At 37.8% G+C, this 23,778-nt stretch overlaps 1 protein-coding gene and 1 long non-coding RNA gene across 5 annotated transcripts; one reads left to right on the plus strand and one right to left on the minus strand.

Moving 5' to 3' along the window:
- Window positions 1-1,615: 1,615 nt before the first annotated feature.
- TOR4A (torsin family 4 member A) lies at window positions 1,616-19,408 on the minus strand. Of its 3 annotated transcripts, XM_072429541.1 has the most exons (3): window positions 10,000-10,061; window positions 6,893-6,950; window positions 1,616-4,730 (listed from the first exon to the last, which is right to left on the minus strand). In XM_072429541.1, exon 3 carries the CDS (start codon window positions 4,692-4,694, stop codon window positions 3,435-3,437), a length of 1,260 nt encoding a protein of 419 aa, XP_072285642.1. In that variant the 5' UTR covers window positions 4,695-4,730; window positions 6,893-6,950; window positions 10,000-10,061; the 3' UTR covers window positions 1,616-3,434. The 3 variants fall into 3 exon arrangements, with proteins under 3 accessions (XP_072285642.1, XP_072285643.1, XP_072285641.1); XM_072429542.1 differs by lacking the exons at window positions 6,893-6,950; window positions 10,000-10,061 and adding an exon at window positions 19,281-19,408; XM_072429540.1 differs by lacking the exon at window positions 6,893-6,950 and having other exon boundaries at window positions 10,000-10,107.
- LOC140343061 (uncharacterized) lies at window positions 6,291-22,781 on the plus strand. 2 transcript variants are annotated; one of them, XR_011923242.1, is made up of 3 exons: window positions 6,291-7,738; window positions 19,256-19,548; window positions 21,764-22,781. It is a non-coding gene; the product is annotated as an uncharacterized lncRNA (long non-coding RNA). The 2 variants fall into 2 exon arrangements; XR_011923243.1 differs by lacking the exon at window positions 19,256-19,548.
- The last annotated feature ends 997 nt before the right edge of the window (window positions 22,782-23,778 follow it).

The following is a 23,778-nucleotide window of genomic DNA, read 5'->3' on the forward strand; positions in this document are numbered from 1 at the left end:
GGCTACAGGTCTATGGGACCAATAGACCAAGTTTTGCCCAATATTACTGGCAATAGCAAAGAGGAAAGTCTAGTTCTCTAGTTCTAGTAAAAAAAAAAACCCCAAGAGAAAGTAGATCGAAATGTGTGATTTTTAAGGTACTTGACCATGAAATCTCATAAAAATATTTTGTTAAAACCACTATTAATCAAAAAAAGTTAAAGAAATCAAAAATTATATATTCATAAAATCAAATTGATCAGGGGGCCATATAGGCCACTAGACAAGTGTCTTCTGCCACTAAAAGAAATGAAATTGAACCAACAAGGGTCAATTGAATAGATTCACTAAACATATATCTGCTACCAAGAAAAAGATGAGTACTGTTTTCCCCAAAGCCAATTTAACAAATAGAGATTCGGGGAGAGAAGGTCAATTATTAACTCAACGTGTTTTGCAGATATGGTCTGCTTCCTCAGGAGATCAGTACAGACACCTTAATGGTATATATAGATGTAAGAATGATGGTAGTACCAGTAATGATGGTAAACATCCATAAAAAGTATATATAGCGATCCTATTGACCCTGTTGGTTCAGTTTCTGAACATCTCATTTAGTGGCAGAAGACATTTGTCTAGTGGCCTATATGGCCCTTAGATAAATTTGATTTTATCAATATGTAATTTTTAGTTTCTTTTCCTTTTTTGATTAGTAGTAGTTTTAACAAAGTACTTTTATGGAATTTCATTGTCAAGTACCTTAAAAATCCAACATTTCAGTCTACTTTCTCTTGGATGTTCTTTTATTACTCCAGACAGAGAACTAGACCTCCCTCATTGCTATTGCCAAAAATATTGGGCAAAAATTGGTCTACTACTGGTCCCATATATGAATATGTAATTTTTAGTTTAGTTTAACAAAGTACTTGTAAATAAAGCATGTCTTTTATGAAATTTCATTGTCAAGTACCTTAAAACTCCCACTTTTTGGTCTACTATATCCTTGAGGTTCTTTTCACTCCAGAGAACTAGACCTCCCTCTTTGCTATTGTTTTATTGGGGATGTGGTATATATGGATTTAAGTACCATATAGGGATTTTCCTTCCACTCTCAATATTTTTGGCATACTGTCCCCCAGCAGGAGCCTTTAAATAATGCCTTTAGATCGGGGAGGTGGGGGGAGGGGGGGGGGGGGGCAGCACAAGCCTTTCCTGGGTATTAGTCCCTATGGGCCTTTTGCCAGATTAGAAGCAGGCGCTGTAAATAATTTAACTGACTGAGCAGCAGATATGTCATGAGGAGAACCCCTATGGAGCAAGGGGCTGGGTAGCAATCTCGCTGACCCCTATTTCTATGCTTCTACTGCTTTTAGTATGTCAATCTTATAAGGCTTCACAAAGTTTTAACACAAGAAAAATTATCAAAATTTTAGTCAAGTGGCTGTAATTTTTAAATTTCATTGGCCAAAAATTCCCGTCACAATTTTGAAAATTTGGATCCTAACTCTACTTACTTTAGTCTACTTACTTTGTGAAATGAGGCTATGGTGTATCAGTGGTACAGGAAATGAGGGAAAACCCCTATCAAAAACTAAAAGAATATTCATACAATGTATTTGAATAAAAAACAGGCAAATGATGAAAATTTAGTTTATTAACTCTAATAAGTGTATTAGAACTTCTCAGATAAACCAGACAGTATGACTTTTAAACAGTCCTATACAAAAAAAAAAAAAAAGAAAGAGAACAGATATCTTGTTGTCCTTGGAATGTCTCAGTTACCAGTCACATTTCTAATGCCCTTGTTATTATATTCCTTCAACAGTGTAAAAAAAAGTTATCCTAGGAGCTGTATCAGCTGATGAGAATCTTGGACAGCAGGGAAGTTAAAGTGAGCCTGTCAGTTTTTTAAGAAAATTACCATTTTAAGCCTTCTGGTGTCCAGTGTAGGCAGGCACGCAGAGGGTGGGACAGGGTTGAGGTTTATTAATTTTTTATGTATACAGTGCTATCACATTCTGTGGTTTTTCAAAGTGCATATTCTACATTCACATAAGTCTTTGCCCATGAGGCGCCTATATACTTCAATGTTCCATATACACATCAATCCCTGCTCTCAAGAAGTATATTCTATAACTTTCAATATATTTCCTGTGTTCAAGGCTGGATTTTCTTTTATTAATATTATTATTATTATTATTATACAGTATTTATATAGCGCCATCATATTACGCATCGCTGTACATAGTCATGTCACTAACTGTCCCTCAAAGGAGCTCACAATCTAATGTCCCTACCATAGTCATATGTCATTAATGTAGTCTAAGGTCAATTGTTAGGGAGAAGCCAATTAACCTAACTGCATGTTTTTGGGATGTGGGAGGAAACCAGAGTACCCGGAGGAAACCCACGCAGACACGGGGAGAACCTGCAAACTCCATGCAGATAATGTCCTGGCTGGGGATCGAACCTGGGACCTAGTGCTGCAAAGGCCGGAGTGCTAACCCCTGAGCCACCGTGCTGCTTTCTTCTAAGCCTTTGCAGGCTGGGACCATTGCTTTTAGTGCAACATTCTTGTCACTGGTAGCTTTTCAGCACAGGAAAACCTAACACAGTTTTTTCGATGCAGGATAAAGCTTAGCATTATGGAGTAGTTTACAAGTTAGGATACTTAATATAACTGCCATGGATGATAGGTTTACTGGAGTTTATCCTAATCATGGGCTTTCTTTTGCAATTTGCTCACTCCCCTAAAAGTCGTTTTAGCTGTATTTTGTGTTTTTCTTCTTTATATATATATATCTTCTCCAGTTTCTTTCCTTGTAGGCAATCTAACAGAGTTCCTTGCCACCGGCTTCTCCAGCATGGAACAAATCTTAGTGAAGCTAAGAGAGATGCTGATGACATCAGCTTTCATTGCTAATCTTTACACTAGAAGTGCAGGTCATGTAGTTAAACAAACTTCAGGTGGTAGGTCAATGAAGCCCTGTACTCACTTTGGGGTAGAATTACCCTGGGCACAAGTTTGGGGTCATATGTTAAGTGTTAAAACTTGATACGAGTTATGCAATTTTTTTGGGAGAATAAAGGCTTTATTCCAAGTCCAAGAGTCTTCAATATTGTTTGGATTCACTAGACAAGTAAGAATTTAAACAGTTTACCCATTAAAGGAGCTGTACATGGTACCTTCAAATTTAACCATAACTGGCATCTTTACATTAGTGGGGAATTCAGCCTGGGGACTGGGAAGGTTCTACCAGTATGTTATTGGACTGTGGAAGGAAACCAACACAAACATTGGGAAGACATACAGTATGGTGCTCCAAATGGAACTCACCAGAGCAAAGGGTTGTTAAACTCACAGGTTCCCTATAGTTTTCTTTGAATTTGAGCAACGAACTTTATGGACAGCAGTCAGAATGGTTTAACTCGATACTCGATGGTTTAACTAACGATCATGTGTATGGATGTAGAAGGTTTACTTTGGCTACCACTTGTTTGCACCCAGTGATGGAGTATTGCTTGTCTTCTGCAGTGTAATATTTTAACTGTCCCGTCAAGATTTCAATATTGTTATTGTCTGGGTAAAACCCTTCCCTCAACAGCTCATCCAAAAAGCAATGGGCAATGTGGCTTTTTTCCAATAAAGTAAAAGGGACAATTTCAGCAATATCCCAAATTCCATGGTGATTCTTTAAAGATGATTGAATGATGCTTTGCAGTTCTTGCTGCATGTCCAGAACATTGCTGGATGAGTTTTGCAGGATAAACTTGGTCACTTCTTTTCCTCCAATGTTGCTAATTAAGATGTAGATGGCATTGAGAAACTCATTGTTTTGGTTTAGATAGAAGTAACTTTGCAACATGTCTAAAAGCGGTAGGGGCATATGCTCCAATTCATCAAATATAAAAACAGGGATTTTTTCCTCAATTTCTGCCCTGGTCACCATGTCTGAAATCAAGGTAATCATATTGTTCTTACAAGCTTCAATATCGCTATCTTTTGGACAGTTGTGCATGACATAATATTGCATAACAAAATCATTGTCCATGACTGAACGAAAATGTCTGGCCAATATCCGTCCCATATGGCTCTTGCCGACACCGCTAGGACCATTCATCGAGATCACCAATGGCTTATTATGACAATGAGTTGCCAGATAGTCCTTCAAGAGGTCTATTATACCATCAATGGCAATCTTTTGTCCAAATATTTCCCTGTGCATTGTCTTTTCAAGTCCATCCAATTCATATTTTAACACATTGTCATCCAAGTTCTCAATAGCATTCAGGATTTGGAAGCAAATGATCCCAACTAACAGTATTAGGCACCGCTTTGCTTTGCTTTTCTGTTCTACTGGTAAATATTTTTTGGAGTTTCCTGGGTAAAGTACAACTCTGGACTTCCTACGTTTTTTTTTACGCTTTAGATTACTAATGGAAACCTGCTCCAAGGTTGGAGTGTCAAATTTAAAAAACTTAGGGGTGTCAAAGCTGGTGGTCCTATAGACAGACTGCTCAGTAGACAGCTGCCGACGAAAAAGACAGGATTTGGTATTGTCCAAGGGCCGCCTACCAGAGAGATCTAAAGTAAGATGGCTGGTTTTAAACTTTCTGATCCTTCTACGTATCCGAATGGCGGCACGAATAGGAGTGACCAGTGAGATTTTGTGTTCTGCAGCTGGGGCCTCTGGGAGGGGTTCCATGTTATCCATTTTTTCTGCTTGTCAAAAATAAAAGGGCTGGATGTTCTGCAATACAAAAAAGGATTTATTTGAAAAAAACTGTAGTACAATATTTTGATTTTTATTGTGGTTTAAATAAACATAATTTGATATAGATTAGCATATCCCCCTTTACTCTTTAGGATTAAAAAAAATCCTCTTCCCTATATTTCACAAAGGTGGCAATTATCCTATTGTCTTTGCAAACTACATATATGCAGTGATACAATCAAACATTTATCCATCTTGCATATCATTAAAAATGACTTATGCCTCCTAAATTATTGTATTCTTGTATCCAAATTTTTTTTTAATTTTTATTTTGAACAGAATGGTTAGAACCTTTGTCAACGATATAGTTTTTTCTAATATCATTTTTGTGGCAGGGGGGCTACTTTTCACTTCCTTTCCCAAAGGCACAATGGAAGTTAGAGAAATCATCTTTTAGGCAGTTGTCACTTGAACAGCTGTCCCAATTGGAAGGTTTCACATTCAGCAGGAACATAAACAGTATTTCTTTCAAATTCACCAAAGAACAGTTGCTGAGATCAACTGTGCAAAAACTAACACATGGTCATTTGCACTAATGATGTGTGCTTTGCACAAGTAAAGAATTGTCCCATAACTTTGACGATACTATATTTTATTTGTTGATGCTTCCAGGAGTTGAGGTAATATTTATGTCAGAATATTTTAGTCAGAAACAGTTATTTCACTAAACATGCATTGCAAACGATATCTCAATTCTGCAGAAACAGGAAGGAATGCTTTGCCACATGTCTACATTCGAGACAAGAGGAGCCATTACCGCAACTGACAAGTTTTATTTTGCAATAGGAGGAACAGAAGTTAACAATGTCCTCTAAGAGCATCAACTTCAATTGGGTGACACCATTCTTATTTTCTGTTAAAAAAGAGGACAGCTTCACAGCAACTAGCTGGATAAATTTAGTGCTGGTTGCATACCTAAATTCAGCTAAATGAACTAATGAGCTAAATGAAACAACCTATTTTGTTCTCTACTGGTCACCTTGGGAACTAGCAAGTCTAAAACTACATAAATAAGTTCAAAAAAATATTTTGTGATTGTTTCTAGTGGCACTAAAATGATTATATTGTGCACATAATGCTGTTCACTTGTATAGGAGGGGGTGAACTGGAGGCACCCTGCTGTGCCCTCCTCTATAGGAAATGACAGTGGTCACGTCTGTATTCTTGTATCCAAATTTTTTTTTTAATTTTTATTTTTTATCTCTATCCAATCAATTAGAATATTAAACACTTGTAGATGATCATAAGGTCTGATTTGAATCAATTGAACATAATATCAATTGAAAATACCATCCAGAGAAGATCACATTGAGCGATGACTGATATTTATTAGTGTGCCGCTTTGTAATATTTCCAATGGTGTTTTTTCTTTAAAAGTCACTTGGGGTGATGTTTCCTGTAATTGGTACATTGCAAGCCACAATGGTGTTTATTTATTGCAGCAGACCATAAAAATAGTATTTTTACAGAAGCAACTTTCATTAAAATACATTTCTCAATTATTAGTGGTACTTATTTTATTAGGGTCTTGTTTAGACTTTTCATGGTATGAAGGACTATTGTGTCTTCCAACTGGAGCTCCTGTGTTGTCACTCTGTTAAATGTATCCCTGGTGGAGGTTTAAAGCAGCTGTGCCAACATACAATGTCACTTTTAGAAAGCCAGAGCAACGTATTTAAAGAGACCTTGTTTATTTTAACAAAAATCTTCTAGTTTATTGAATTTTTTGCATGGTATTTTTCTGTTAAAGCCTGTCTTAAGTAGACATCATTATACTGCAGCTGGGTTCTGCAATCTTGAATGTGAAAGCATCAGCATCAGCTGACATTTGGGTGATATTCTATATTATTACACTCCATTTCACTCTCAAATAAGTCAAAATGCTCTCATTGGTCCCCACTCTACAAAAAAAATATTTAGCATTTGCATTGCATTGAACACTCACTGCATCCAAGGCACTCTAGTTATACATTGTGTTGCCATTTAATACATTACAACACATTCCAGTAATAAGCATGCACACATTTCACCAATGTGACTGCATGAATGAGACCTAACCCCCAGAAGTCATATGAAGCTTTTGATATCTTTATAAAAAACAAAAATACATTTTTACACATTTTAACTTGTAAATGTACCTTTCTATGAGCACCTAATGTGATTTAAGATTTAGCTGCTGTTGCTTATTCTTCAGATCTAAAAAAATAAATTAAAACAGTAAAATGCACATTGGTTTTGTGTCCCAGTTTGGAAAGACTCAAAATTTAAAGTACATTCAGGTTTAAATAGCATTATAAATAGATTAGCTTGGTATTTTGTATCATCCTTTTCAACACTGAACTGTCATCATTTTTTTTGTTTTACAGCTTTTAGGACCTATTCAAATTAAGCATTTTGTGGGAATGCATGTGCATAAATATGCATTATGGAGCGCTGTGTCCTAAGCTCTACTATAAAATGCATTCATAATGAATGGTCCTAAAATGCAATACTGACAGAACCATGCCACCAGAGGAGAACATGCTTGGATGCATGTACAATATATGTACATGGGGGTACTGCTGTGTTCTAACAACAATAAGGTGAAGGAAGGGGAAAATGGGGATGAGGAGGTGTGAGCTGAGCTGTATATATATCTGTGACCCCTGCACTACATTACATACACCTAACCCACCATTCCCCATGATGCACTTCGCACCATTACTCCTCTCAGTGAGTTATGACACAGTAATGAGCCAGATCTTTTGCAACCCTTACAACATCCCCGAGGGAAGGAAGCAAACGTTGTGATTTCCTACACTGGGTGACACCAAACCAAATGATGGTACTGTATGACCAGTACAGTACCATTTTTTATTTGTTTTCCACAAAGAAAAAAGTTTACCAATATTGGTTCCAAACTGCTGGAAACTGACTAAAACGCAACTCAAGTTTTTGTAGTGATTTCTGGGAATGAATAACTCCACGTTATTGCACCTAGAAAGGTTAGTATGATTTAAAGGTCTTTTACTGTTAAGTAAGAATTTCACATCCATAATCTGGGCACAGATGCACTTTAAAGAAAGATTCAACTTTTACAAAACAAAAATGTAAAAATTATCTAATTGCCACACTAGTCAATTTGTCATTTATTATTTTACAAAAGTCCCATTTCAGAATGAAGATGGTGATGTTTTTCTGTAACTGTTAAAATTGTTAACCTCACAACCACAGTTGTTTTGGGAGGGGTCCCACACATTCTTTATGTAGATAACATTGCTAGAAATCTATTTCCTGTCCTTGTGGTTGGGTCACTGCTTTTCCTAAGATTTTTTTCTCTTGTTCCACAAAATGAATAATTTGTGTGAATTTGACAAGTAGACCTCCAGTGTATTCACTTCAAGGATGTGCATACACTGGCTTGGCAGTGGCAGAATCCATAGTGATGTTTGTATCAAATCAATACAATATGTATTTCCTTCTTAAAACTGAAATTGGTTTGTAGGGCTTTCCTAGGAGGGAAAGTTGATGAGTGGTGAGTTTAGTAAATGTTTTCATTAATTTCAATATAACTTTTTCTGGTATCTGCTTAGGAAACCATGTCCCTTAAAAACATTTTGAATGTTTTGTTTAAGCCAACCTAAAAAAGCTAATATTGTTGTGCTTTACAGTCAAATTACATTTCTTCCTAGACCTCTTATACTTTTTGTAAATTCAATACGTCATATTTTACCCTTTTGTGTGTTAAACTCTAACTCACTGGCAGAAACCACCGCTTCCCGCTGCCAAGGTAGACTGCTCACTGCATGAAAATGAACCTGCTCACTGGGTGCAAATGACAGGTACACTTTGATATTCAAACACATTTTACAGACATATGGTGATTTTCTGAGGTTAAAGCCATTACCGCTGTGACTCATTCGCTAACTTTATCTAACATTTTTTTTATCATGTAGTGGCCTCTGTGTGCTAAATATTTGTACAAAGTTGTATATATATTTGTATTATCTTTGATACCTATTCTGCCCTTTGTTAGGGGGCAGAAAGTCGAGATGAGAGCTCATTTTTAATCTGTGCTAACTGCACAGTTAAGGATTTTGTGCATTGGGGGAGAGCAGTGTTTCTTGACCTTTTTATCATAGAAAAACCTTTGAAATAAATTTTAGATTTTAGGCAACCCTTGCAATAATTGCAATATTTACAATTCACAAAAAATTAGTTTGGTGGTCAGTGGAAAAATGCCTGTTACATTGCTGGTCAGTGGGAAGAAAGTCACCCTTACAGATAGCCAAAAAGATCATTGGTGTCAGTTAAACTGACCAGCTCATTGCTCAGGGAAACCCAAGCAACCTCAGGAGGAACTCTAGGATACAAAACACACTGCAAAGCATATGTAATACAAATATCCCCCTATGATTAAGGACTCATTCACCCCAAGCCAGCAGTTCAATATGGGAGGTCACTACTCTGCAGCAAGCGCTTCTTGACAACTTTTTCAGATCTGCTTTCTACACCATAGTGTTTTATCTCAGCTGGTTTCTCTAAATAATTACCAAAGTATGAGGTCACTTGGAATGGTCCTACCAAATCTTCCCAATGGAGTCACCAAAATGCCATAGTGTTTTGGCATATGTGGTATGACCAAAAAAAACTGGAGGTTATAATACAAGTGTAGTGAACTTCCAACCAAAGGTGTGTGCATATGTACCAAATCAGCATCATATGGACAAGCAAGTCTTAATGTAAGAAACTATGAAAAAACAGTCACAGCAAGTGTGCAGAATCAGAAATTCAGGACAGAGAGCTCCTCAACAGAGTCCCTCTTCTAGATGGTGTAACCCTCCAGTGTCTGTTGGACTAACCCTATAAAATGCATTTTAACAGATCATGTATTTTAAAGCTCTTTCCTAGTTTTTGTTATTGTCAGTTTCCTTTAGGAAAGTGTTAAAAAATGTTGCAAATGCATCAAGCATTGTGGCTTCATGTGCCACAAATGAATTATCATTGTCAGAATTTTAAATAATAAACATTTGTCCTAATGACCTAAAAAACAGCAAAATCTAATAACAAGACAAATTAAAACAATGCATCCAATTCTGCTGTATCAAATCCAAGATATATTATTAACAACACATTTGAAAAAACATTGTATTGCACATAAGAATTGTAAATGTACAAGCCCTAACAAAGCTTAATGTATCATCCTCTATAAAAAAAAGGAGTAAAGTGAAATGAAAGGGATTATTAAAGACGTGTGATGAATTACCTGAGTTTCCTACGCACAGGATCTGGTTACCTAATTCCACAGCGATACATATCACTACTGTTCGTCGTACACTTGTCCCAAATCTACAGCTCGGGGTGGAAAGGAAGTAGGCGGAGAATCTGAACTTCCCTTTTTTTTACTATTCAGTTCTGCTATTCAACATATTCTACGACTTCATGGCAACACATAGGCCCTGATTTATGAAAGCTCTCCAAGGCTTGAGAAAATACACTTTCAGAAGTGAAGCTGGGTGATACAAAAAACATGGAATGGATTTTTAAAAATCATTTGCTATTTGCCAGCAAATGTTTTGAATCCCGAACCAGATCCATTCCATGTTTGCTGGATCACCCAGCTTCACTACTGAAAGTGTATTCTCTCCAGCCTTGGAGAGCTTTCATAAATCAGGGTCCCAGCATGCTACCACAGCTGGTAAACTAAAAAGAAAGTTCAATGCAGAAATCTAATTAAAAAAAATAACACCTTTTTGGCAGTAACATTGGGTATTCATGGGTAACATTGGCTTATCAATAAAACGTTTGTTGCAATTGTATCACTAGTTTTAATAACTTGAATGTTTTCATGTTTAAATTACCTGTATTGCTATCACAAGCATTCACACCAGACCTAGTGTTACCATATTTGTCATATGTTCTACTGGACAGTTCCCTGTCCCCAAGACTTTAGAGGAATTAGACTGTGGCTAGAGGGAGTGGAAAATGCCCCAGCATCAGATGTTAGTCAGGGATAACAATACCACAGCCTCTGTTATTGGTGGTAGAGGTGGTGGGAGGATTAGAGGCACATTGTTGGTATAAGTGAAATACATGATGCGCCATCAATAGTGTCAACAGAAGGAATAGCACCCCATCACTGGTGTCAGCAGGAGGAATAGTGCCCCATTGCTGGTGTCAGTGGAAAGAATAGTGCCATAATGTACATCAGTGGGAGGAAAAGTGCAATGATAGTGCCAGTAGGGATAAGAGTACCCCATCAATAAGAAGAATAGTGCCCAGGAAGAATTGTCAGTGGGAATGGTCCTCCTAGGGGTTGTAAAGACAAAGGGTGTGTAGTATGGAAATTTTAATACTACAATTTTAGACCTATAGACCTTATCACAATCCTTTTTGCTGTACACATTTCATTTAAAAACTAATCTGCTTTTGGCTAGCTTTGGCAAATCTTTATAAATGACCAATGCTTTATACTAGTTAAATAATGAAGCCATCTACAGTCATTCAGATTTCTCCATATATCCTATCTCCTCTTCTATAATGAACAATTTTTTGATTATATGTAGTTCTGTAAAAACTAAGCAACCATCACTGCCTCTAATGCCAACCTTACCTGGAACAATTTTCAGTTCAAGGCAGGGAAAGTTAGAGCAGCTGATGAATAAACCTCCCAATAATTTTCAGCATCATTTGAATAAACAAACCACTGTACTGTCTCTATTGTCAGATCAATGGGTGTTGCCATAACAGAAACTCCTGTTTTCCCTCCTCATTATGCAGTGAGTCACAGGTTGTTCAGAATGGATCCCAGAGTGTGTTTGATGCCAACATCTCTATCAATAATTCATTCATTTATACAATAGAGATATACAACTGGGATGGGATAATATAAACATTGGAAGGCATCTGTGGGTAGACATTGGTATGCCATAATAAACCAAATTCCCAATAGATGGAGAAAAACTGAGACCAAGACCAAGGTTTAAGAGTACAATATATTTTACATAATTTATAGTGTATAAAAGTATATGGGACAAACATATTAGTAGAAATATAAGGGCTTATTTACTGAAGGAATGTAAGATGTTTACAATACAATATGAATTTTCCCCTTTCCAAAGGGTATCCATCCAATCCTGTGCCAGGAAAAATCCCTTTTTTTTAGATTTTGCTGCACATGAATGGTTAATTTTTGCAAACTGAACTAATACTCACATTCAATAATATAAAAAGTAAATAATCTTTTGCAATGTCATAATTAACCATGGTAAGTGAACAGCCCACATTGCTTTAGTACAAGATTGCCCAACCTACGGCCTGTGGACCACATCCAGTCCGTGAAGCTGCACATCTGGCCCTCTCCTCATTCCTTCTCCACTCTCTTTGGTTGTTGTTTTGCTGGAGATGGGACACGGTCATGTCCCATTTTTCTCTATGAGATTGCGCTACCAGAAGAGGGAGCTTCCTGAGCATGCTTAGTGTGAGCTCCCTTAGAATGGGCGTGTACTATAGACAAGGTAATTAGATGTGCTTCTCCCTACCCACCTTGTACTGAGATAATCCCAGTAGCAGCAGCATGAGAGCTGTGTCTGTGTCCATGCAGCTGTCATTCCCCCATGTATAAACTATCATATCCCACAACGATTGTTCTAGAAATGTGGAATTTTCAGGGTACACAGGGGACCCTGGGAGCTGATACTAAACCTAATTTTAGCCCCCTAAATGTACCAAAGTTGCCAGATACAGGGTCTCCAACATAAAATCCCAATAACAATCAGGGATATTTTCACATTAAGGGGGGCTACTTCAAGACCAGGGTTCCCAAATTGAGCTTGCATGTAAGGGACCTCAGGCGGCTACTATCATGGCAATGAGCATTAAGGTGCTCTCCCCAAAATAGCTGCAGTGCCCCAAATATATACTTGCTCATTCACAAAACTTTAAAGCTACGTTCAGACTGGCGATGAGGTTGCGATGCAGCTACCCCTTCCTCATGCCATTGAATCCTGCCTAGGTGGAGATGCTAAGTACTGCTCACTGCGACCTAGAGTCAAATCTGCAGACGCTGCAGTGATTTCAGACATTTGACTGTAAATGTAAAACACATGAATTTCAATGAGTCTGAGCATAAAACAATGCAGTACGTCATTTAATTTTTTAATGAATCAACTTAAATCTGCTGAGCTGAGACCTTGGTGGAGGACTATAGGAAAAATACAGAAGAAACTGCTATACCACTAAGTAGGTTTTGAGAACCTGTCATGTTCAAAACAATGCAGGCAACTTTTATTTTGCTATCGTGCAAAAGGCAGCTAATTAACTGCTTAAAAAAAATTTCAATTTTTCCATTGACTTTGCTTGATGAATATTAAAAGCCTTTTTTTTTCAACACAGGTGTTCTCTTGTTCTCCAATATTTATTTACAGCAAAAAAAAAACATTTTTTGGGATTTTAATAGCTGTCTTGGTGGCCATTTTGGTCCTTTTTTTTGTCTTACACCAGTCATTTACTTTGCACTTAGTTTTTCTTCGTGGAAAAACATCCCATTGTTGGACCATTCAACAACATTACCAAAAATAAATAAATTATATATGCTTTTAACATATATTAGATATGGTATTTATAAATAAAATTGTCTCTTTGTGTAGACATCCTAAAGCCCAGAAACTGCTGGTAGTGCCACCATCTTGGATGTGGTGTCAGACAGAAAGTTGTCACTTAGGTGTTACTCTTTAGCAGTCTTTCTCATCTATTGTTCCTCTAGAAGTTTCTTGAGCTGTGGCTGATTGACCTCCTGTTTTGTGATTGCTGCATTGTTTTGGGGCCAATGCTACATAGTAAAATCAGCTGTATGAAGCCACTGATCTTTTTATCAACCAATAAGGGTGACATTATAACCACCAATATATGGGAGTCATTCCTTCCACGGACCACCAATGTAAGGGGGCATTCCTTCCACTGACCAACTGTGTAAGGAGACATTCTTTCCACTAACCACCAATATAAGGGGGCATTCCTTCGAGTGACCACCGGTGTAAGGGGACATTCTTTCCACTGACCATCATTGGTTTCAATGACCTCCAATAGTTTTATGATTGATGATTTGAAGAAGTTACCTAAGACCTGAAAATGATTTTAAGGTTTCCTCAGGGGTAAAATGATTGAGAAAGCTACTCTAGTGTGTTCTACATGAAAAAAATGTTATGTAGGAGGATAAGGGGTGGATGAGCTGGGCCAGAACAGGAAGTAATTAAAAAATCCCAGAAAAGCAGATTATATGTAAGAAGAAATGGAACTCTGCTAGGACTAGTCAATGTTTCTAGAAAGTTTAAAGGCACATTGAAAGTGAAGAAAAACCATTACTGGAAAAGTAAAATGCTGCAAGTAAGCATTTAAAATAGTTTACTTTTCTGTACTTTCACCTGCAGTTTTTTTTAATTTGTGACAGGGTCTCTTTCATGATGTGTTAAAAGGTTACAATTTCAAGTCAGCACAAAATACAGCTTAGTTAGTTTTGTGTGGCAAGAGATTAAAGTAACCAAATTTGAAGTCTATAATTATATGTTACTTGTGCCTTACTCTACATATTGGTGACCAACATGGTAAAAGATGTAGAATTTTGTGCCGTTATGCTATATAATGCTTGTTGAGACCTTCTGATCTTTCATAATTCTGGTGGACAAGGCTTTAAAGTGACCATGACAGGGTAAAATGAAGGGGTCACTTTAAATTTTAAGCTAAAAAACTATTTTTTTTTTTTTTGCTGATTCTGGTGAGAAGTGGAAAATAAGATCTAAAAACTAGAAACTAAAATGCAGAGAGAAATGGGGACAGGTTAAATTTTAGTTTTAAATGAACATTCTTACAAATATACTGTGCAAAAAAATATTATTTCTAAACAGCATGGAGAAGCTCCATGAAAAGTAAGTGGAAACATTAGACTGTTAAGGGAATAAGTCAGAAAGTCTAGCAAAGTCTGATCATAGTATACTGGTACAGAGGAAATAAACAGAGGTTAGAAGTAATGATCAGTAATTTATCTCTCAACATCTCTGAAGGGGCTAACACTATAGCTAGCCATAAAAAAAAAATCTGCTTTAGTTTGTTTTCCATTAGATCTATGTATTCAATATGAATGTTGACTGCCAATCAAATAGCAATCATTTATAGTACCAAATACCTTAATCAATGTATATTCAGTCCCTGAGCATCTGTTTAATCATTAGGAATGCAAATAGTTCATTAAATTTCAATATATCACTTGAACATCCTCTCAATAATCAAGATAAAATGTATACATGCTCCAAAATATCAACAGAAATTGGTTATGAGGGTTCATGAAACCCATCAGATCCTTCAATTATTAAGTCAAATTTTCTGACCTGACCAATTGAGATTCTATGGAATCTTCAATCAATATCAATTGCATATTGCCTATTAACTTCAGAAATATTGTTACTACTTTGCTCGCAGATCATCTCTCCAGCAGCCAGCATCCTCAGCTTCCCTTTAGCTGTGCAAAAATGTACCTTTTTTAGCATCCCCTGCACTTTCTCTGAGGCTGTGCTCAGCTGAAGGGTATTTCAAGAAATGCTAGCAGCCAGTGAGCAGAACAGTTCATTGTTCCAACCTTGACCTGCTATTGGCTGTTAGCTGTATTTATACCTCTCTGATTCCAGGCTCTAGTTGCTGGATTGGCAGTTCATTTCCTGCCTCTCTGTCAGCTAGTACTTTGTTTGGATTCTCTGTGTTTGACCTTGACCTTGGCCTGTTACCTGACCTTGCTTTCTCCGCTGCCTGTCCTGACCGCTGGCCTGTTACCTGATCTTTGCCTTATCTGCCACCTCCACTGTCCATCAGTTAGCCTGGACTATACCTCCTCCCGTCACCTGAGTACCTGATCTGCGATGTCCCTGCACCGGAGCCCTCTGTCCCACTCGCCCCTGGTGGGGAGAGCCTGGGGGGTTGCGCCCTGGTGTTCTCCCGCAGCAAAGCAGTCCAGTAGCCATTGGGGTCACTGGCCAATCATCCCTTGCGAGGTGCTTTGATGAAGACCGGGAAACACTTAGACTCAGCATCCCAGGTAATCCTGCGTCACCTGCCAGGGGGTGTAGGCCTAACTAATATACAATCAATTTATGGTCAAATTTATGTGAGGATTGAATGTACTTGGAAAACTGAACCACATCTTTTCAACCATGGTAGTCAGTAAGAAATTGCTGACCATTAGGTTCTGTGTCGCCAGATTTTTGATTGATTTAATGGTTCAAGTGTATGTGTGTGTGTGTTGCACTGTTTAATTCTATGTAATCATAGTCATGAATTGTTCATAATATAAAGATAATAACACACCATACCAATACTCTCTATTCATAAAAGACATCCAGAAGGTCAGATACACTTTAATATTTCATTATTATATCTTTGTAAAGTTGAGGTTAAATATGTGAACTGGTGGCAGCCATAGGTGGTTATTGGTTTTGGGTCATGTATAAACCCAACAGTTTCTTTTCTCATGTGAGAAAAGAAGACTTTTTTATTCAAAATAATGATAAAATGAAAATCAGTAATTTATTTTAGTATTGAATAGGGTAAGATAGGTTCAGAACTGTTTTAATGCTATTTGTGGTGCTTATGTTTACATTTATCTTTATATTTTTTATCAATGGCCATGCTCTCACAGCGACTGGAAGGGATTAGAAATTTCTCCAACAAGTACCCTAACATGTTCATTTTACCTATGGTACCTTTTAAAAAGAAGTTTTACTTACTTTACCATTGTTTCACCAGCAGGCCTTTAGCCTTCCTATTTGTAGTGCAGGACTGCTTCATTGTACATGATGATGCCATAGCGCCTGTGATTGACCAACAGAGCACCAAAGTGAAGCGTTGGGTGGCTGGTGGCACGGAGAGGTGTAAGTGTACAGGTGTGATGTAGGGAGCAAAAAAGCTTTTTTTGCTGATACCCTAGATAAATGACATTTTAACCCTTGCAGTACACTTGTTCCAAGGTATTTACAATATCCCAAGACTACAACTTTAAGAAACCTAACATAGGCTATAACATTTCCATGCAATTTGCTTGGCTGTGGTATAGCAGTAAAAAAAGGAGTTTACTTACACAGGCTTGTTGAAGTAGAAAAAAAGGTTAAAAGACTGAGAAATTTGTAGTTCTCTTTGGGGTGTTCCAAATAAAATTGACAAATTGCCACCAGCCACCCACTCAGACGCACATTAGACCTGGTCTAAGACAGGGCGGATGAGATCTCTAATTAATGGTCAGCCTTCCAATGATTCAGCTAAATTATATGTTCCTCCTACATAGCCAGAATTCTTGTAAGAGTATTCATGTTTTGATCTGCCAATACCAGGTAGACACAATTAAAGAAATCTTTTCCTAAGGGAAACATAATTGATATCTCACATGTATCTCTCAAAACAAAACTAGTTATATTTCCTCATCTACAGAATGTCCAAAAATACAGGAATGACACATAACTGCTTTGTATGTGTCATTACCATTCCGGCTTCAGCAGCAAAACTTGGCTATCTCAGTGAAGAAGATGCTGCAAGTGGGTCCTTTTACTGCTGAGTCAATGGGAAGAGGTTGCATGGCTTCTCCAGCTAGATGTCAGCACTTCTGGTTCTTTGAATATTCCTATACCAAAGTTCCATTCCATGGTACTGTGGTTCCAAAGCATGGACCCAAAGCAATCCTGCCTCAGGCAAGTTCTCACAAATTACAGGATCATGCATGTATCATAACCCCAAAAAACTATAGAACATTTTTACTTTTTCTACATAACATATAAAAGGTCATCTTGGCATAAATACTTTTATCAGTATCCCATCATATATGAAATTTACATATATGGAGGCAAACATATTTGCTTATCACATGCTGAGGCTCTGATCTATGTTTTTCAGTGCTACACACTGTTGACGCTTTACTGCTGCTCCTCACAATGCAAACTTTTGAGTCACCCAACTTTTTAAAGCAACACTCCCGATCAAATCAATTCTGGCTTTGCTGATCTCACCTCATCTAATGTTAAGAAGTATGAAAAGTAACTGCACCAAGCCAGTGAGAGCTCCTCTAAGTACAATGTGAACCTTGTCAAAAACATTTTTTCCTGATTATATACTCCTGACGTCATCTGACACCTTGTGGTTGATTCATTAAAGTGCTGTTCACATGAGAAAGTGAATTATCCTCTTGAAGAGCGGTAATTCGCTTTGAAAAGTGAATAGTCTAAATACATTTTGTAAAGAACCCCATTAGCACCAGGCCAAGAAATGAAAACACTTTTTTTCAATCAGATCATAGAAAGCAGCAAAAACTGACAATTTCTAAAGGGTGTCTAAACCTCAGAACATAATGCAATATATTGCAGCTTACCAGTCCTGAAATGTGGTAGCTGCATTAGATTCTTATTACAGGTGTTTGCATCTTCCTATTAGGTTTTACCTGGTGATTTTGCAAGTATTATTTCTTGGTGTCAGGTGTCAGGACATCAGAACACCTCCCACCTGCCTCTATTTCATTGTGGAGAAGAGTTCTGTTTTCTAATAAAAAAACAAAAAAAAAAAAAGCAGGGAACAATGTAACTGATAAGTAAGTGCAGGAGAAAGCACTTGTTGGAGAAGAAATTGTGGCAGGCATTCAGTGGGCCCCGGGCTGAAGCAGAAGGGGCAGATGGCTTGGATAGAGTGGCAGAGGCAGTCTGGGCAGTAACATACAGATGATACAGGGTTACAATGCAGGGGACATGTAGGCAGAGGAAGGGGGGCAGAAGCAAGAGGGACATAAAGTTAAAAACATTGGAAATGCTCAAAAAGTGCTCATTAGCACTAGCTGGCAAGCAGATGCAAAAGTATCATTTAGTGCCAGTGTATGATCCAGTGAGTGCCTCCTAATAGCACCAATAAATATCTGTCTTTTCCCAGGACTACCAATGTGAACAGTTAATTACAAACTGCTTAAAGAACTGTGGTGTCATTTTGCTGGCTCTGTCAAGTGAGGTTGGCTCAGGAAAATGTGCAGGCATTAGTAAATGGGAGGTACATTGGTAGTTCAAGGAACTAATTGTAACCTTTGGAGGAACACTAGCTGAGAATGGCTGGATCACCAGGCTACAATGGGAACAGATAATTGCCAGGGTTTACACACACTAAAGCTTCTCTGCTGAAAAATTGATGTGAAATTGATTGCCCAGGGTCCATTTTTTAAAAGTATTCCTATTTTTTGCAACAAAAAAAAACAAGAGCTACATTTGTTACTACATGAAAATAACATAAAAAAGGACATGCAAAATAGGTTGCATGCCCAAGCATAAATCTTATTTGTGCATGGGTGTCATATTTGGGTCACTGTAAATTTTCTGTGTCAGTTTTCCAATAAACTTTGAGATATTATAGGCATTCAGCTTACTTCATCTCTGCAAGACAAGTTCAAACTAAAACTTGAAAGAGAATCATTTCTAAGTTCTGTATGACCTTTCGTTCATATTTTTGCATTACAGACATTGAGTTTTAGGGTCCACTTACCTGAAAGGCCCTGGGATGGGGAGCTTTAGATCGTTTGGAACATCTGCGGAATTCAGATTGGCAAGGCCTGTGACTTTGAAAGAGAGGGAGAACAGATCCACCTCTCCCTGTTGCAGCAGACAAGAATGAATGCCTGCAGCAGCAGAACAGGAAAGAAGACTTTCTCATATCCAAACCCCAACCCCCAAAAGAATGCAGAGCTTTCAACAGTTTCCATGAAACAGTCCTTCTCCAGTTAAGGTGTACAATGTTGTACCAGTCACTAAAGGTGGTCATTTAAAATCTATTATTCCTAATGACAGTGTGCAATTAGTTGTTTGACTAAAAAGGATTTTAGTAGTTTGTGTCTTTATTTTAACTGAACAATCCTGTTTAACCAGTAAAGGGGGGGGGGGGGGGGGGGTCCTGGGTGCTTTTTATAAATGGGATGAACATGGGATATGGGAACATATTTTTCAGGCCAGCAATTGTGTCCTGTAGTCCTGGATTAGCAAAGTTCAACTTCACACTAAACATACCTATGTGGGGGTTACTTTGCCTGTCAAATGATTTGTGTTTCTGTCCAACCAGTTCTGGAAAGTTAAAACACAACTCTGATTTACAGAATAATCTTGTCTGGCAAGACAGGATACCTGACTTTTCTATGCTGCAGTAACTCCTGATAGATCTTTCCCCAGTTCTGTGATTGAGCATGAAAGGATAGGTATCAGACTGAGAAGTTCAGTACTCTGTGCACTCTACTCTTTCCTCCTATCAACATATACCTTGTAGACTATTTTAGTAGTCCCTTTGTCAGGATTTTTTTTACAGGAGGTTCCCATAAGAACTAAAGTTCAGCTGGTTGACTCCTTGTGTTGCTTCCTTCTTTCCCAGTCTAAACTTGCATGATTGGTTTTATTAAAAAGTATGTCAGATATTACTAAGATGTGGTTAGTAAGCCACATGGGCAACAAATGGGACATCATGATGATGAGTGACCATTTGCTTATCTATAAAACTGTTCCTTAATGGTTCCGATTTCAGCTAAGTTAGCAGAAATACAGCTATTCCAGAATGGGCAAGGTTTGTAAAATAACAAACAATGTAAAGTGTTATCAAGTGTATGACAGAGGGCAGTCTGTGTAGGAGGATGGTATGATGGCAGAGAGTATGAGGGCAGGCAGTATGTACAGAAGTGCAGAAGGTATAGAGGCAGGAAATACCAGTATATGTAACAGAGGAGTGCAGAGAGTATGATGGTGGGCAATGTGCAAAGATGGGGTTCAGAAGGGTACAGTATGGTGGGTGGTATGTACAGGAGTGTGGAGGGAATGTGGGCAGGCAGTGTGTACAGGAGTGCAGAGGGTATTAGGGCAGAAATTATATGAGAGAAGAGTACAGGGACTGAGTATAGATGGTTTGTACAGGAAATAAATGTGTGGTGGGTGTGCTGGTTTGTGGTATGTGCATGAGAGGAGTATGGAGGGTATGAGGGTATGCAGTGTGCTCAGTAAGTGTGGAAGGAATAGGGGCTAGAAGCATATGCAAGACAGAGATGCAGAAGGGTATGATGGTGGGCAGTATGTGCAGAAATAGATTGTAAAAGGTGTGAGGGCAAGCAGTGTGTACAGGGGTGCTGAAGGCATAAGAGCATAAAGTATATGCTCTTATGCCTTTGTGGATGATATGCAGGTAGGTAATGTGTGCAAGTGAGATCAGAGTGCTGATAAAAACCTAAAGTGAAAGTTCAGGATAGCACTTAAAAATACACTGTATCACATGTATCACAAACAATGTGGATTTTTATGTTTCCCACATCTTCCAGGTGTCAGAAAATGTATCTTATTATTTTATTTTGCTAAGCACATTTTTTAGACTAAAAGTTATATCCTGGACTGAGGTATTAGGGTTTGGGATTAAAAAATTGTGCCTGTGTTCTTTTTAGCGAGGAAAGTTATAACTGCTTACAATGACCACAGCAGACTAAGAGATTGTATTAGGCCCTATGTCAGGATTTTTTTACAGGAGGTTCCCATACCCTTTGAGTATAAAAGAACCAAATGACTGGGGTATGAGATTTTTTTAATTGAAAACCATATAAAGTCATATAAATACTATTAAATTTTAACAGTCTGGGGTATTAGGTATGGACACATATTGGGAAATGTGTTAGAAATTTAAGATTTACAAAGAATTTGCATGGTTTAGCTATCAAACCTCTACTAACACTGGGGAACAATTTTGAACCAAATTTTTTGTTGACTTCAATTTTTAAGCTTATTTTCATTAAAATAGGTATGCTGATTCTGAAAGTGGGGTTAGTTTTTTTTCTATCACGTCAGGTTGTTTCTCTACAGCTTAAATTATTGTTATTACTGTAGTATGGATTTGTATAGGCTATTCATTTACACGCAAGACAGTGTGGTCAGAGGTTGTGCGCTAGTCTGACTAGTGATTAGGCAAAATTTATTTTTATACTTTCACACATATTTCCTTTCTTTCAGATCATGTCTGGCTCTGCTGTTTCTTGTCGTAAGTGCCTAACTTCTAGCATCAAGACAGAGAGAAAAACTTATTTGAAAAAATTTCAAAAAAATTTGAAAAAGGAACAAATTTATCATACTTTCCAATCAGAGAAATTACATTTCTGCAGTACTTTAGAACTGACAGTGGCTTTGTGTATTGCCATAACATACCTGGTTTAATAGAGGAATCGGGACTTCCAATCTATAACTCAACTGAATGGCGATTATTCATCGATAACTCAAAGCGGAGCTTAAAGGGTGTCCTCCTTCACAATGGCAATATATTTGGGTCAGTCCCAACTGGACATTCAGATTCTCTTTGTGAAGAATATGCAGTCATAAAGAGAGTCATTGAGTTGTTGCAATATCACCAACACAATTGGGTTATCTGTGTTGACCTTAAATTGGTAAGCTTCCTTCTTGGTCAGCAATGCGGATACACCAAGTATCCCTGTTATATGTGCATGTGGGACAGCAGAGCTGTGAGAGGCATTGGGTGGAAAGGAATTGGCTTCCAAGATCTGCCGTAAAACCAGGTGATCCAAACATTCTACATGAGCCACTTGTTGATAGAAAGAATATTATATTCCTGCCTCTCTACATGGAACTGGCTCTGATGAAGCAGTTAGTTCAAGCTTTGCCAACTGAAGGAGACTATTTCAAGTACCTAATTTTTTAGTGTAATTGATCTGTCAATCTCAGATGCCTGGACCCTTTAATGTCAGAGATTTTATAACCAATGGTAAAATATGATTTTATTCTTGGATGGCTATAATTTATATACAGGTGTGGCACTTGGCAGCAGATTACCTCCATCACCTCATATTAATGAGCCGGCTTGATGTACGTATTTGTGAACAGACACATTCTTTACATTTCCTGACCCAATTTCACCCTATTATATAACTGCAAAACAATAAGACACATCACACTATAAAATCAATGCTAACTTTTAATAAAAAGATCCATGTGAATAAATCTGTACTTTGTCTATTTAAGGTAAAGTGGCAGAGCCTCTTTATAGTTTACCCCCTATCCTTTACAAAACTGATACTCACCTTCACCTAGTAATTACTTTCCCCCCTTCCACTGATACTTACCAGGAGTACAGGGATGGAAGCTTTTGGAACGTTCTGTGTTGGTCTATATCAGAGCTTACATGACCTTTATCCAGCCTTCCTTTGCTTAAACCTGCCATTGGCTATTCAGGCCAAGCAAGGCATCAAGAGAAGAAATTGAGAAGGTCACATGCCCATACATACAGTATATATAATTTCCAATTACTCCAAGAGGCAAATGGTGGGATATGGAAGCATGGCAAAGAAGTTTGTGAGAGGGGGTGGACAATCTTAACATACATAGCAGGGGACACCAGACATTTGTTTCTACATTGCTGCATCAAGGACTGGACTGATTTTTACCTAGTGTTTGCATGGGACAAAAAGGCTAGAAAGAAAAAGACTTGCTTAGCATTTCTCCACCAGGCTCCTATTGTTTCCTTGGGATCTTCCAGAAGTACCAAGTACCATGTACCGAGAGCTGTGGTTCTAGAAATGAATAATAGGGTTTTCCTGAGACCCTAAATGTGATGCAAGGATTCCTCTGTGTCAAAATAATTGAGAAAGGCTAGTATAGATGCCTTCCAGCCCAAGAATATGGCAATAGGTAAATGAATAGGCTTACTTCTTTCACTCTAGCTCACTTTTTCTTGGTAATCTATTGGTTTTGACTTACCCTCTGGGTGTTTTCTATATTAGAACTTACTAGGTGAAGCATCAGATGTGGTATAAGTATTTTTGGAGAACTGTAGGGGGAACAAATGTAGAAGAGTTGATTTGTAAGGGGTCTGTAATACTCATGATCTTTAGCACCCATGTAACATGTTTTCCATGATTATTTCCTGAAGCATCTCCCCAGTCTCCAACATCCAACTGTAGGATGTGTGTGGTCTCTGACCATCACTTGTGGAAAGCCATTAGCCTTTACCCATTGTC

The sequence above is a fragment of the Pyxicephalus adspersus genome, chromosome Z, assembly GCF_032062135.1.
Source record: "Pyxicephalus adspersus chromosome Z, UCB_Pads_2.0, whole genome shotgun sequence".
NCBI classification, from domain to species: domain Eukaryota; kingdom Metazoa; phylum Chordata; class Amphibia; order Anura; family Pyxicephalidae; genus Pyxicephalus; species Pyxicephalus adspersus.

Excerpts from the sequence above, each read along its gene's own strand:
- TOR4A (XM_072429542.1), bottom strand. The coding sequence starts at position 4,694 with ATGGATAACATGGAACCCCTCCCAGAGGCCCCAGCTGCAGAACACAAA.